Source organism: Phyllobates terribilis, unplaced genomic scaffold (assembly GCF_046119375.1).
Source record: "Phyllobates terribilis strain yellow unplaced genomic scaffold, ASM4611937v1 Scaffold_265__1_contigs__length_2625494, whole genome shotgun sequence".
NCBI lineage: Eukaryota > Metazoa > Chordata > Amphibia > Anura > Dendrobatidae > Phyllobates > Phyllobates terribilis.
In genome coordinates, this window is record NW_027363025.1 from 2,015,897 (window position 1) to 2,030,665 (window position 14,769).

Below are 14,769 nucleotides of genomic sequence, written 5' to 3' on the forward strand. Positions count from 1 at the left end.
ACGTAGATCCAGCTTGGAAAAGATCCTGGCGCCTTTAAGGCGATCAAATAACTCAGAGATGAGCGGAAGGGGGTATTTATTTTTAACCGTGATCTGATTGAGTCCTCTATAGTCAATACAGGGGCGTAGCGAGCCATCCTTTTTCTTGACAAAGAAGAATCCGGCTCCAGCCGGGGAAGTAGACTTCCGGATGAATCCCCTGGCCAGATTCTCCTCTATGTACTCAGACATGGCCCGGGTTTCGGCCGCAGACAACGGATAAATACGCCCACGGGGTGGAGTGGCGCCAGGTACCAGGTCGATCGGGCAATCATATGGCCTATGAGGTGGCAATGTCTCTGCCTCCTTCTTACCAAAGACGTCAGCATAGGTCCAGTAAGGAGCCGGAAGACCGGGTAAATTAGCTGGGGTAGGTGGAGGACGAACCGGACGAACTGGAACCAGGCAGGTCTTTTGGCAGTCCGGCCCCCACCGGAGTACTTCACCGGAATGCCAGTTCAACACGGGTTCATGTGTCTGGAGCCAAGGTAGACCTAGCAATAGGGAGTGGGAGAGTCCGGGCAACACATGGAAGGAGATTACCTCAGAGTGTAGCATTTCCACCTGCAGGGTTATGGGTTCCGTGTCGAGCAGGATGGTCACCGGAAGGAGTCTTCCATCCACTGAGGCGACCGACAAGGGTTCAGCCAGAGACTTGGTGGGAATACGGTATTTCTCAACCAGAGACTGGGAGATGAGGTTTCCAGCGGATCCAGAATCCAGGTGGGCGAGTTCAAAGTGACGGTTCTCTCCCCAGGAGATAGATACAGACAAAGTCAGGGTTGGAGAGGATTTATTTTTGTCTAGGGCGACCTCTCCGAGCGGTCCTAGACACTGGAGTTTCCCGGCCTCTCCGGGCAGGAACGAATCAGGTGCTCCTTACTGCCACAATAGAAGCAGCTCCCCTCGGCTCGGCGAGACTCTTGGCGAGATTTGACCACCTTGGTCAGGTCGATCTGCATGGGCTCGGGTGAGTGACAGAAGAGGAGACAGGTTTCTGGAAAGTAGGAGCTAGGCGGGGAAACCTTCTCTCACGGGTGGTCTCTTTGGTGCGTTCCTGAAACCGGATGTCAATCCGGGTAGCCAGCGACACCAGGTCATCCAGGGTGGTAGGAATATCCCGACCGGCGAGCTCATCTTTAATCCGACCGGAAAGACCCTCCCAGAAGACGGACACCAGGGCCTCATTATCCCAGGCAAGCTCAGAAGCGAGGGTGCGGAACCGTATGGCATATTGACCCACGGTGAGACTCCCTTGACGGAGACGTAGCAAAGAGGAGGCAGATGAGGTCTTTCGTCCCGGTTCATCGAAGACTCTCTGGAAAGCAATGAGGAAAGACGACAGGTCGGACACCAGGGGATCCCCTCTCTCCCACAGGGGGTTAAGCCATGCCAGTGCCTCCCCAGTGAGATGGGACATGATGAATGCCACTTTGTCCCGGTTGGAGATAAACTGGTGAGTCAAGAGTTCAAAGTGCAGGGTGCACTGGTTTATGAAGCCCCGAGCTTGAGCGGGGTCGCCTCCGAAGCGAGGAGGTGCAGACAGCCGGGGTCCGGGACAGGATGCCATGGTATTGGTGGGCAGCGGCGCTGCCGGGTTGCGAGTCATGACACTAGCGGTGGTTGCTGGTGGAGCAGTCAGAGTGTCCAGGCGAGAGTTGACATTCCGCAGGTGACTCAGGATGGACTCCTGTTGGGACCTCTGACGGGACAGTTCATGACATAGGTCCGAGAGCGAGGGAGCTTGGGTGCCACCGGGTTCCATGGCCCGAGCAAACTGTAACGGGTCTGGGAGGTGGAACCTCTGAGCTGCAATACAAGGGGGAAGTCCTTGTAAGGAAGCGGGTGACTCCCAGGGAGGGCAAGCAGGTAGTCACAGCAAGTGACGGGGACAGTCTCTGGGTAAGCGGGCAAGTGGTCACGGCAGGTGACAGGGAGTCTCTGGGAAGACAGGCAGGTGGTCACGGCAAGTGACCGGGGCAATCTCTGGGTAGATAGGCAGGTGGTCACGGCAAGTGACGGGGGCAGTCTCTGGGTAGACAGGCAGTTGGTCATGGCAAGTGACGGGGGCAGTCTCTGGATAGATGGGCAGGTGGTTACGGCAAGTGACCGGGGCAGTCTCTGGGTAGATAGGCAGGTGGTCACAGCAAGTGACCGGGACAGTCTCTGGGTAGACAGGCGAGGCGGGTACCTGACAGGTAGCTGGCAGGCACTCCCAGGTGAGCAGGCTGACGGAGACAGTAGGTAACAGGCAGGTAACTGGTGGACGCTCCCAGGTGAGCAGTCTGACAGACGAGGCAGGAGACAGGCAGGTGACTGGTGGACGCTCCCAGGTGAGCAGTCAGCAGACAAGGCAGGTAACAGGCAAGTAACTGGTGTACGCTCCCAGGTGAGCGGTCTGACTGACGAGGCAGGTAACAGGCAGGTAACTGAAGGACGCTCCCAGGTGAGCGGACTGGCAGACAAGGCAGGTAAGTAGGAGACGCTCCCAGGTGAGCGGTCTGACGGACAAGGCAGGTAAGTAGGAGACGCTCCCAGGTGAGCGGTCTGACGGACAAGGCAGGTAAGTAACAGGCTGGCAGGCAGGACGAGAAGTCAGGCTAGCAGCGGAACCTGAGGGCTGAAGCACAGGTGAGACACAGTGCAAACAACATTGCTCGGGTACCTCCATTTTGGAGGAGGTGCCTTATAAATGGGAGGTCCTCCGGCAATTGGCCGAGGACTCCTTAGGACGGCGCGCGCGGTCCCTTTAAGAGCGGGGGAGCGCGCGCGCCCTAAGCACACTGCCGGGGAAGGAGCGTGTGCCGGAAGCAGCAGGGAGAGAAGAGCTGGAGGGCGCCGCTCCAGGAGTGGGGAGGTGAGAGGGACAGCGTCTCTGCCTAGTACGAGGCAGAGACGCCGATGCTACAGATATGTTTTTTGGGGTTGCCAGGTGGGACCCTTTGGTCAACTGGAACCCATGGTACACTCGGAGAAAGCCAGGTTGGTACCATCCAGTCACCTGGTTCCATGGATATGTTCGGAGAAGCCAGGGTAGGATCCTCGGATTTCCTGGCCACTTACTTGAATGGACTATCAGCTTCCTAAGCTTGCAGCTACTTCCTTTCTGTGGGTGTCCAACCAAAGCGGGGTGCGGGGTTGAGGTAGTTGGTCCTGGAAGGGTAAGCGCAGGGGCCAGACTGTGTAATTTTGCACCATCTTGGGTCATTGCTGGGACTGCTCTATATGTTTATTGTTTTTGGTTAAATAAAGTATTGCCATATTGCTTGACTCTATGATGTCTGAGTAGTATTATGTCCATGGAAGACCCCGTGTCTTCACATTTGGTGGCAGCGGTGGGATACTACTCAGCCCGGCCGATCCGGGGGAGCTGCAGGGGACTAGTGGTTGTAGACACCGTTCAAAGGTTCCACAACCAGGGAGGAATATAGACAGACCCAGGAGACCATAGGTGAGGCATACATAGCAGGTTTCAGATGCTACCATGTCCAACCCCAGAAGCTACGCCTTGGGAAGAGTACCAGAGTGGATGCATAGTCGCAACAAGAAATGGCAACTACAGGAACTGTGCCAGCTTCAACGGATTGAATACCAGGCCACCAACACTATATTGGATTTAACACAGGAACCACAGGGTGTGGAGGACGACATGTGTGGATGCAATGGATATGAGTCGGTTCTCATCAATTACATGTGGAGTTTATTTGCAAGGAAGACATTAGTGTCTGCGCGTAAAGAAATGCTGATGAACTGTCCCCAATCAGTGTAGAAGGATTATTAGAATTCTATCACGTCTGTTTAATTAAGATGGGGGAGCAATATGCACATTTTCAAACACATACAGGTTTTCTTCTGTGAAAACACAAACTAATCTCCCATGCCGGCGCCATTCCAGCATTGTCGGCACTTGCATTCCCTGGGCTCATGTGAGCCCTATGCCCAATCAGCACTGGCGTCACTGTCTCCACAGTTGGACAAATTGAACATCAAGAGGAAGTCAGAGAGCAGCCGCACTCCTGGCTTCCTGTTGATGTTCAATAAGTCTGAAAAAGGGGACAGTGAATCCGGCGCTGATTGGGCGCAGGGCTCCAGTGATGTAACAACCTAACATAAGCCCCGAAAATGCGAGTGATGACAACGCAGGAACAGCGCCGGAACGGTGAGTATGAGTGCTATTTTAGCCAGGCCAAACATGAAGAATGACAAGGGGTTGCTTTAGTAGTGGACAACCCCTTTAAGGAGATATAATTTTCGGTTAAAAATATCCAACATTTTGAATATGAAAAAGGCTTCCCCCCGGTGTGACTTCTCTGATTTTTATTAAGAGTTGATTTCCAACATATTCAACATTAAGAACATGATAAAGGCTTCTCCTCTGTGTGATTTCTTTGGTGACCAAGAAGAGATGATTTCTGTACAAAACATTTGCCACACTTTTGACAGGAAAAAGGCTTCTCCCCTGTGTGGGTTCTCTGGTGTCTATCAAGATGCTCTTTCTGGTTATAGCATTTCCCACATTCTGGACATGAAAAAGGCTTCTCCCCTCTGTGAGTTCTCTGGTGGCTATCAAGATGCCCTTTCCGGTTAAAGCATTTCCCACATTCTGAACATGAAAAAGGCTTCTCCCCTATGTGGCTTCTCTGATGTTTATTAAAATTTGATTTCTCAACAAAACATTTCCCACATTCTGAACATGAAAAAGGCTTATCCCCTATGTGGGTTCTCTGGTGGCTTTCAAGATGCACTTTCCTGTTAAAGCATTTCCCACATTCTGAACATGAAAAAGGCTTCTCCCCTTTGTGGGTTCTCTGATGTTTATTAAGATTTGATTTCTCTACAAAACATTTCCCACATTCTAAACATGAAAAAGGCTTCTCCCCTGTGTGAATTCTTTGGTGACTAAGAAGAGATGATTTCTTCACAAAACATTTCCCACATTCTGAACAGGAAAAAGGCATCACCCCTGTGTGAGTTCTCTGGTGACTAACAAAATCTGATTTCTGGTTAAAACATTTCTCACATTCTGAACATGAAAAAGGCATCACCCCTGTGTGGGTTGTCTTGTGGATATCTAGACTCGCTTTCCGGTTAAAACATTTCCCACATTTTGAACATGAAAAAGGCTTCTCCCCTGTGTGAATTCTGAGGTGGCTAGTAAGATTTGCTTTCCGGTTAAAACTTTTCCCACATTCTGAACATGAAAAAGGCTTCTCTCCTGTGTGGGTTCTTTGGTGCTTAACAAAATCTGATTTCTGGTTAATACATTTCCCACATTCCGAACATGAAAAAAGCTTCTCCCCTGTGTGAATTCTTTGGTGCCTAACAAGATCTGATTTCCGGTTAAAACATTTCCCACATTCTGAACATGAAAATGGCTTCTCCTGTGTGTGAGTTCTCTCATGACAAACAAGATATGATTTATGGTTAAAACATTTCCCACACTTGGAACAAGAAAATCTAGTCTCTGCTGTGTGAATTTTTTGATGTTTAAGAAGAGACTTTTTGAGGGGAAAACTATTTCCAGGTTTTGAATGTGAAGATGGCTTTTTTGCTTTAGGAGCAGTTCGTTTTTTAATGCTTATTTTGTGACTCTTTTTTTCCTTAGTAGTTGGTAATGAATCAGAGGACAGGACCTGTTTCAAAGGATCAGATGACAGATCTTTGCTGTGAAGGGATGATGGTATATCTGGAGTAATGGTATTTACTTCAATTGTATACTGTGTAATCTCAAGATCATTTGATTTAAAAATTGAAGATGTCAGCTGTCCCTCTGATCTCCTGATACAGTCATCTGCTAAGAATAAAAAAAATATTATTTTTTAATATAATATCCTTGAATTTTACATTCCATTTCATACCAATGTTATGTAAGTGATAATAATACCAATAAAAACTTCAATTCATTTCACAAAAAACAAGTCTCCACTCAGGTCCATCATCTATCAGTGGAAAAACAGATGTTTTCATATTATTAGTGGCTCAAAGGCTCTTGAAAAACAACATGGCTTCCATAAACCAATCCAGCAATATCCACTCTCCCAAAGTCAAATCTCCCCTCAGCTTCTGAGCCTTGCAGTGCACCCAAACCACATTTAGCCTCCATGTATTTGGCATTACTATAGTGAGAAGAACCCACTTAATTTACGGTGTGTGTCTCCTGGAGCACAATCTGGGCACTATGTGTTGGGTAATAAATTAATATACGAGGGTCAGTCATTAAGTAATGCCTCTTATTTTTTTTCTCCTTAAATAAGGTAGTTATGTTAAATATTCGAATTTGGCACAGTTCCTCAAACCTTCTTCTCCAATCCACAGCAATTGCAACTTCCTGCACCAACAGGTGGCAGGACTGTATCTGCTTGCAAAATGGCTGACATCGATGTTCGTATTAGACAACGTTCTGTGATTGAATTCTTGCATGCAGAAGGTGAAACGCTCATTCAAATTCATGAGAGACTGAAAAATGTGTACGGTGATGCAACAGTGGATGTCAGTACTGTTAGACGATGGGTTTGTCGCTGTAACACAGCTGAAGGGCCATCACCGTTGACTGACAAAATGCGGAGTGGCAGGCCAGTAACTGCAGTGACTCCAAGCAACATTCAGCGAGTCGATGACATCATTCGTGGTGACCTTCCATCTGTTCGGGCTGCTAAAAGAAGCTCATCGTGGGATTCACTTTGAGTTTGAGGAGGCCGTGAAAAAGTCCGTGCGTCAATGGCTTAGGAAGCAAGACCATGCTTTTTACCATGCTGGAATACCTGCCCTTGTTAAACAAAGACTGTGGAAATGGATGGAGTTTATATTGAAAAGTGACAAATTAATCGTTAATGTTGTGGTTTTCAACCTATCTAATTGCATTTGAATTTCTTGCCAATTAAAAGGAGAAAAAATAGGAGGCATTACTTATTGACTGACCCTCGTATTTGCAATTTTCACTCACCAAAATTCACTGCGTGCTAATTTCCAGGAAATTGGCTGTGGAGTCAAAATAGTCACTACTCCTATAGATTAATTCACTGAGGGTTATAATTTCCAAAATGGAGTCACTTTATGGGGATTTCTACAGCCCTGGTTTTCTGACATTGTGACATATAAGGGCTTCTGCAAATGGTGGGTCCCATCTCCTCTGGGATCTGCTCCTGTGACGTCTGTTTCTATCATCAGGCAATGACTTATTCATCCTGCAGGCGGCGCTGGTAATGGAGGCGGCGTAAGAACCAGAAGCTCTGGGCGGCACAGGCTCTGTCCAGCCACTATGATTTGGGTGCCTGGGACCTGTAGTACCATCCTGTCTGGCAGTATGGGTGTGTGTGCTGTCCAGCTAGAGTAATCTGCTCCCTGCTTCAGCCATTTGGAAAGCACCACACCCTACTAAAGCTGGAAGCATATTGCTGGAAGCTGCCAGATACAGCCTTGTCCTCCTCTGGTTCAGTCCTCTGTGCTCAGCTCCCGGCTTGTGTATTTGTTTCCTCTTGTGACCTCGGCCTGTTTACTGACTACTCTTGTGTCTTCTGATTTTGTATTTTCTCTGCCCTCCTGGTTCTGACCCGGCTACCTGACTATTCTTCTTTCCATCTCACTCCACAGAATAGCAGGTAACACCGAGGCGCAAGCCTAGGGGTCTCTGTGTAACTCCAGATCCATGTAGAGGGGTTAAATAAGTGATGAGCAAGACAATCCCTGTGATCTGGAAAACGGAGTAGATAGCTCCGGAGTAGACGGTAGCCATCTTTTCAGCTGCCATGTGACCATGAACAGTGCTCCCAATACATTGTGTCTGTAAACTATTCCAGCAAGATCTGCATTCAAATAGCTAAATGGCGCTCCTTCCATTCTTAACCTGCCATGTACCCAGACAGTAGTGTACAACCGTATATAGGGGATTGTCGGATTCAAGAGAAGTTTGAAAATAATTTGTAAGGTCCATTTGTTTCCTATTATCCTTTGTGAAGAATTCCAAAGTTATCACCACATAAAGTGACACACGATTTGAAAAATGGGCCCTGATTAGGAACACAAATCTGGCTGCAGGAAGGGGTTAAATCAGTATTTTGGGCACTAACTACTGTAGTAAAAAACTGTGACTATAGACAATAACACATCTACTGAAATGATCAAACTCAACAGTCTCCATCAGAAAAATGAGTAACTAGGGGAGAATGCTATGCTCTAGCGGCAAAATGGTGATCACACGATTGTGATATGACCGGACTACACGACCAATAAAGCAGCCACAGCCGGTGACTGGGAAGAATCTGTGACTTCTCTGCATTTAGTGGTTACTACTCACCTGGGTAGTCATATGTAGGAATCTCCTCTGTACACTGATCTTCACCCCTCACATATGTCTCTGTAGTATTAATATGGGTCAGATCTTCACCCTGAAACAAATATTGTAAAAGTCACAGACAGAAGGAGAAGTCCCATCTATGATCAGCTCTAATCCAGCCATCTCCACCGTTCTCATTACACAAGTATAAAACATATAATACTGGTAGATAAAACAAGACTGAACACAAGACCTTCACAGCCGTCTACACATCATAGGGGAGATCTCATGACACCTTCTCTCCATCTACCTGATGATCCTGAGGAACATTGGGATCTTCTTGTTTACAGTCCTGTGGAAGAAGAGGACGGGGACATCTCTCTGGTGTTGTCCTCTTACTCGATAGATCTGGAGGAAACACATACAGGGACTGAATTCATTCTTTACATACAGATAATTATAGGTTGTGTGTATTTAGTCCTGTCTATTACCTGGTGATGTGAGGGGCTGGGGAACCTCCATCATGATGTCCTTGTACAGATCTTTGTGTCCTTCTAAATACACCCACTCCTCCATGGAGAAATAGACGGAAACATCCTGACACCTTATAGGAACCTGACACATACAATGATACCGTCATTCCCCCGATCCCTTCATAGCGTTACTGTATAATGTCCCAGCATTCCCAGCAGTGTCACCTCTCCAGTCAGCAGCTCAATCATCTTGTAGGTGAGTTCTAGGATCTTCTGGTCATTAATGTCCTCATGTATCAGAGGGTGAGGTGGAGGCCCAGTGATTAGGCTCAGGGGTCTTCCCCATCCCTCAGACACCGGGTCCTGACAGCGCTCACTAGAGGTCTTCACTACTGTGTAATCCTGGTTATAGAGAGACACATTAATAAATCTCACTACAGACATTTCCAGAGTCCTCACCTCTCCAGTTCTGTCCATCTGTTATTTCCATAGATAAGAATGATGTAATGTGACGTCATCAGAATCTCTCACCTCTCCAGTAAGACGGAAGAGGATCTCTAGGGTGAGGTGTAATATCCTCTCCGCCATCTTGTCTCTGTCCATACCCATCCTTGATGGGTAAATCAGGAAAATTCTCTTATATAGAAGATCTTCATTGAGAGGATTCAATATTGTAGAGACCTGAATGAGAAGAAGATGAGCCGATGGAACATCATAAAAATCCTGTGTAATAATACAATTACTGGAGATAATAAGGGAAACATATGAGGAGATTTATTATTTTACAGTATTTCATTTTTTCTTTACATCTAGTAATAAAACCTTTATATTTTAGGCCACAGACAACAAGCAGTTTCTTCCTCGGAGTCTGCAGCTGAACACGTTTCTCATAGACTCATCTTCCATAACGCGATATCTCGTCTCATTTACCGACACTGGAATCGGCATTAGCAATACTGCAGGAGATATTTATTACACGTGACATGGAAATAACTACTTCATAATAAGGAAAACATCTTCTACTACGGCTCTAAAACATAGTTAGCCACAGTCCGTCACTGACTACATCTCCACCGGCCGTCTATATGAATGTTTCCCGTCTTCCCCGGACTGTAATCTTCTATCACGTTAGATCTCCTGTCTGATTCACACACAGAAGTTTGAGGCATTTATAAAGCTGTTTTGTTTGCACAAACACCGAGGGCAGAAATGATTTGATAACAAAGTCTCCATGTACAGTGTATTATGGGGTTTATTTCTAGCATTAGGCTTTCCTATATTACAAGAAAAACACCAGAAAAAAGTAGATATTATTGGCACCAACAATTCTTGTAAAAAGAAAAAAACATGCAAATACCAAAGAACATATTTTGTTATTTTTTAACACGTTAAACATTTGTTGTAAAAAAAATTAACTCTTTTGGGCACCAGAACATAGATGTTCACCGCAGGGATGGCACAGGTGCGGCTGTAATAAAAACCCTGGTAGTTTAACCACTTGCTGCTGTCAAAAGCAAACATGGCATCTAATAAGGTTTGACACAGATGGGCTAAATGCCCCTCCTCCCCCAAGTACTCGATTATATGGAGCTACTTAGTTACTACAATACTTAAATGCCTAATAATGGTGTCTGGGCCTGCAATGTATGAAAGTCTACTATGCCGGGCCAGAGACAGCTTCCAATAAGTTACCTTTTATCGCCCCCTATTCACATTAGACTAAAGTTGCATGAAAGCACTGATTTTTGGGAGGTTTGGTGGACTATATAATTTATTTGGGGCCTTCTGACCTATGATGTCAGGGCAGAGAAGGATTTGGCATCGTGAATTTCAGAGACTAATCCGTTTGCTCTTCCTGTAGAGGAGTCTGGAGCCGACTCTCTTATACCAACCATAGCTTGAACATTTGTGTGTATAGGGGAGTTAGGAGAGATAGCCATCTGCCAAATGACCATTCAGCCAACACTTAACTCATGTGTATGGGGTAATTAGTATTACACTGACAGGCAGTGATGATACACAGCACTACAGTAGTACAGTGCATCACCGGAGCAATCAGAGGCTTGTATGTTGTATGATCGCACTAATCAGAATTGTTTAAAAAAGTTTAGTAAAAGGTTAAAAGTGAAAAAACAATATAAAAGATTTAGCAACAAAAAATATCCATCACTATACGGAAAACAGAGTCACTGCACAATGTCAGTTAACCGCTTCCCGACCACCCGTGCAGCACGGACGTTTAAAAACGGTGGGTGGTCCCGCAGCGCTCAGGACCCCCAGGGTCCTGCAAGCGCTGCAGGAGCGGTGCAGAGCGATAGCTCTGACAGGGAACATCATCGGGACCTGATTGGATCAGGTCCCAGTGATGTTAACCCTTTGCTGTCTTCTATATGCCACAATCTATAGTGATCGAGACATATAGAAGACAGCAGGAGGAGAGGGGGTGGTATACTTACCTCTCCGAAGACCCCTGATACCTTCCAGGACCTTGGGTTGCTATGGCAGCTGGAGGTCACATGACCGCCTCCAGCTCTGCCATATATGGTGTCCTGCCTGGCTCAGCCTGCTTCTGAAGCCAGGCAGGAGACTCTGACTGTGAAACAGTCAGTGAAGATCTCATGTAATGTAATATATGTCTATTACATTACATGAGATCAGTGATCAGAAAAATAAAAATTATTGTCCCATACAGGGACTAAGTAAAAATGTAAAAAAAATAAAAAAAAATGTTTTCAAACTGTTAAAAAAACAACAACTAAATAAATAAATAAAATATTAAACCGATAAATCCGTATGTTTATGCAAAAATAAAAAAAGTATACATATTTGGTATCGCCGCGTCCGAAACAACCCGAGCTATAAACCTGTCACACTAATTAACTCCTTCTGTGCACACCGTAATAAAAATAAATAATAAACGGAGCAAAAAACTATGCTTTTTCCTCATATCGCCAAACAAAAAGTGGAAAAAAATGCGATCAAAAAGCAAAATGGAAATAAAAATGGTACCGCTGAAAACGTCATCTTGTTCCGCAAAAAAAAAGCCGCCATACACCTCCATCAGCCGAAAAATAAAAAAGTTATAGCGCTCAGAATAAAGCAATGCAAAAAAAATATTTTTTCTATAAAATTGTTTTATTGTGTAAAAGCGCTAAAACATAAAAAAAAAATATACAGTAAGTGTAGTATCGCTGTAAACGTACTGACCCGAAGAATAACGCTGCCTGATCACTTTTACCACATGCAGGACGGCATAAAAAAAACCCTCAAAGAACAATTCCTGAATTATTGGCTTTTGTTAATTTTACCTCCCAAAAAACGGAATAGAAAGCGATCAAAAGATGTCACGTACCCAATAAAAATGTCAACTCGTCCCGCAAAAAACAAGCCGTGACATGACTCTGTCGGCCGAAATATGGAAAAATTATAGCTCTCAAAATATGGCGATGCAAAAACTAGATTTTGCAAAAAAAAAAGTGTCTCTTAGTGTGTGACAGCTGTCAGTCATAAAAACCCGATATAAATCTGGTATCTCTGTAATCGCACCGACCCGAAGAATAAAGTAATCTAATCAGTTATATTACACGAGGAACGGCGTAAAAAATAAATAAAACCAATTCTTCACCTGCTACTGATTTGTTTATTATGTCTCCCAAAGATCGCAGTAATGCTCTGCTCACATTTATCCTGTGCTCTGCGCTGAGCACTTACGCCAGAGTTTCCGTGTAAATCTCTGAAATAAGTGATTCAGACGGAACCCATGACGGAAGATTCCCTGTAATGAGGCAGATATAGGTCACTGTGAATGCCGTCTGGCCTGTGATCCCACGGTGTCATTTGTTTTAGGCGTGCATAAAAGTGTGGTTGGCCACAGTTTTGTGCACTTCTGAAAAAAAGGACACCGCTAAACAGAGGCCAGACGGAGTCCAGAGTAACTCTGCTGCCTCATTACAGTGAATGGATCCCGCAGGGGTTTCATCTGAATTAGATCACTTGGAAATTTAGATGGAAACCCCGAAGTAAGTGCTCAGCCTAGAGCGCCGGATAAATGTTAGGTAAAATGTTCCCAATAAAAGCTTCAACTCAGTCCTCAAAAAAAGCTAGTCCCCACTCAGGTCCGTCATCTGTTAAAAATATAAGGGACTTCCAAGTTACTGGTAGCAGAAAGGCTCTGGAAAAGCGAAATGGCGCTTGCCCCCCAAAAGAAATTCATAAAATTTTGTGCTCCCAAATCCAAATGCCTATTCTACAATAATTTGTTCTCCAATTGTCAAATAGCGCTCCGTCCCCCCCAGATCTCGCCGTATGGCTGAGCGGTACGATACAGCCACATATGGGGTATTGCCACTTTTAGAAGAAATTGTGTGACACATTTCGGCACCATTTTTACCCATTGCCCTGTGTGAAAATGTAAAATCTGAGGGTAAAACATTTTTTTGCGGTAAAAATATAATTATGCTTTTTTCACTGCCCAATGGTATAAATTTAAAAATTAAAAAATACTCACTACTTCCCTAGATGAATTCCTTGAGAGGTGTAGTTTACAAAATGGGGTCACTTGTGGGGGTTTCTGCTGTTTCGGCATGTCAGCGACTCTTCAAATGTGACATGGTGTCTGCAACCTATCCCAGCCAACATAGCGCTCCTTTCTCTTCCGAACCCTGCCGTACACCAAAGCAGTGGTTTTCCCCCACATATGGGGTATCGGCGTACTCAGGAGAAATTGCACAACAAATTTCATGGTGCAATTTCTCCTGTTACCCTTATGATAATGCAAAATTAGGGAATGAAAAACATTTTTTGTGGGAAAAATGTGAAAATTGTATTTTTATGGCTCAATATTATAAACTTCTGTGAAGCACCTGGGGGTGCAAGGTGCTCACCACACATCTAGATAAGTTCCCTAAGGGGTCTAGTTTCCAAAATGGTGTCACTTGTGGGGGGTTTCCACTGTTTAGGCACATTAGGGGCCCCCCAAATGCAACATGGCGTCCGCTAATTATTCAAACAAATTTTACATTCAAAAAGTCAAATGGCGCTCCTTCCCTTCCAAACCCTGCCGTGCGCCCAAACAGTGGTGTGCCTCCACATATGGGGTATCAGCGCGCTCAAAAGAAATTGCACAAAAATTTTGGGGTCCATTTTTTCCTGTTACCCCTGTGAAAATAAAAAAAAAAAATGGGTCTAAAGTAACATTTTTGTGAAAAAAGTTAAATGTTAATTTTTTTCTTCCACATTCCAAAAATTCCTGTGAAGCACCTGAAGGGTTAATAAAGTTCTTGAATGTGGTTTTGAGCACCTTGAGGGGTGCAGTTTTTAGAATGGTGTCACTTGGGTATTTTCTGTCATAAAGACCCCTCAAAGTGACTTCAAATATGATGTGGTCCCTAAAAAAATGTTTTTGTAAATTTTGTTGGAAAAATGAGAAATCGCTGGTCAACTTTTAACCCTTATAGCTCCCTAACAAAAAAAAATTGGGGTTCCAAAATTGTGCTGATGTAAAGTAAACATGTGGGAAATGTTATTTATTAACTATTTTGTGTGACATATCTCTCTGATTTAAGGGCATGAAAATTCAAAGTTTGAAAATTGCAAAATTTTCAAAATTTTCGCCAAATTTCCGATTTTTTCACAAATAAACGCAAGTGATATCGAAGACATTTTACCACTATCCTGATGTCACGAAAAAACAATCTCAGAATCAGGGGAATCCGTTGAAGCGTTCCAGAGTAATTACATCATAAAGTGACAGTGGTCAGAATTGAAAAAATTGGCCCGGTCACGAAGGCAAAAACAGGCTCTGGTCCGAAGTGGTTAAGTCTCGTCCATAACAACTTTAATATACTCTATTATCCTATACACAGTGGCGTAGATAGAAATCACAGGTCAAACAGCAATAGATGTTATTGGGCTCCCCGACCTCTAAGGGAGAAAAAAAAAAAAAAAAAATATATATATATATATATATATATATATATATATATA

The 14,769-nt window shown here is 44.7% G+C and overlaps 1 protein-coding gene across 1 annotated transcript in view; it reads right to left on the reverse strand.

Moving 5' to 3' along the window:
- LOC141219377 (uncharacterized) overlaps positions 1–8,747 on the reverse strand; it is a gene marked incomplete at its 5' end in the record, with an annotated part of 47,472 nt that extends 38,725 nt beyond the window's left edge. Inside the window, 3 exons of the mRNA XM_073666100.1 lie at positions 4,436–5,833; positions 8,333–8,423; positions 8,622–8,747. Coding sequence (XP_073522201.1) covers positions 4,436–5,833; positions 8,333–8,423; positions 8,622–8,747 — 1,615 coding nt within the window. The remainder of the gene's footprint in view (positions 1–4,435; positions 5,834–8,332; positions 8,424–8,621) is intronic.
- Positions 8,748–14,769: the final 6,022 nt, after the last annotated feature.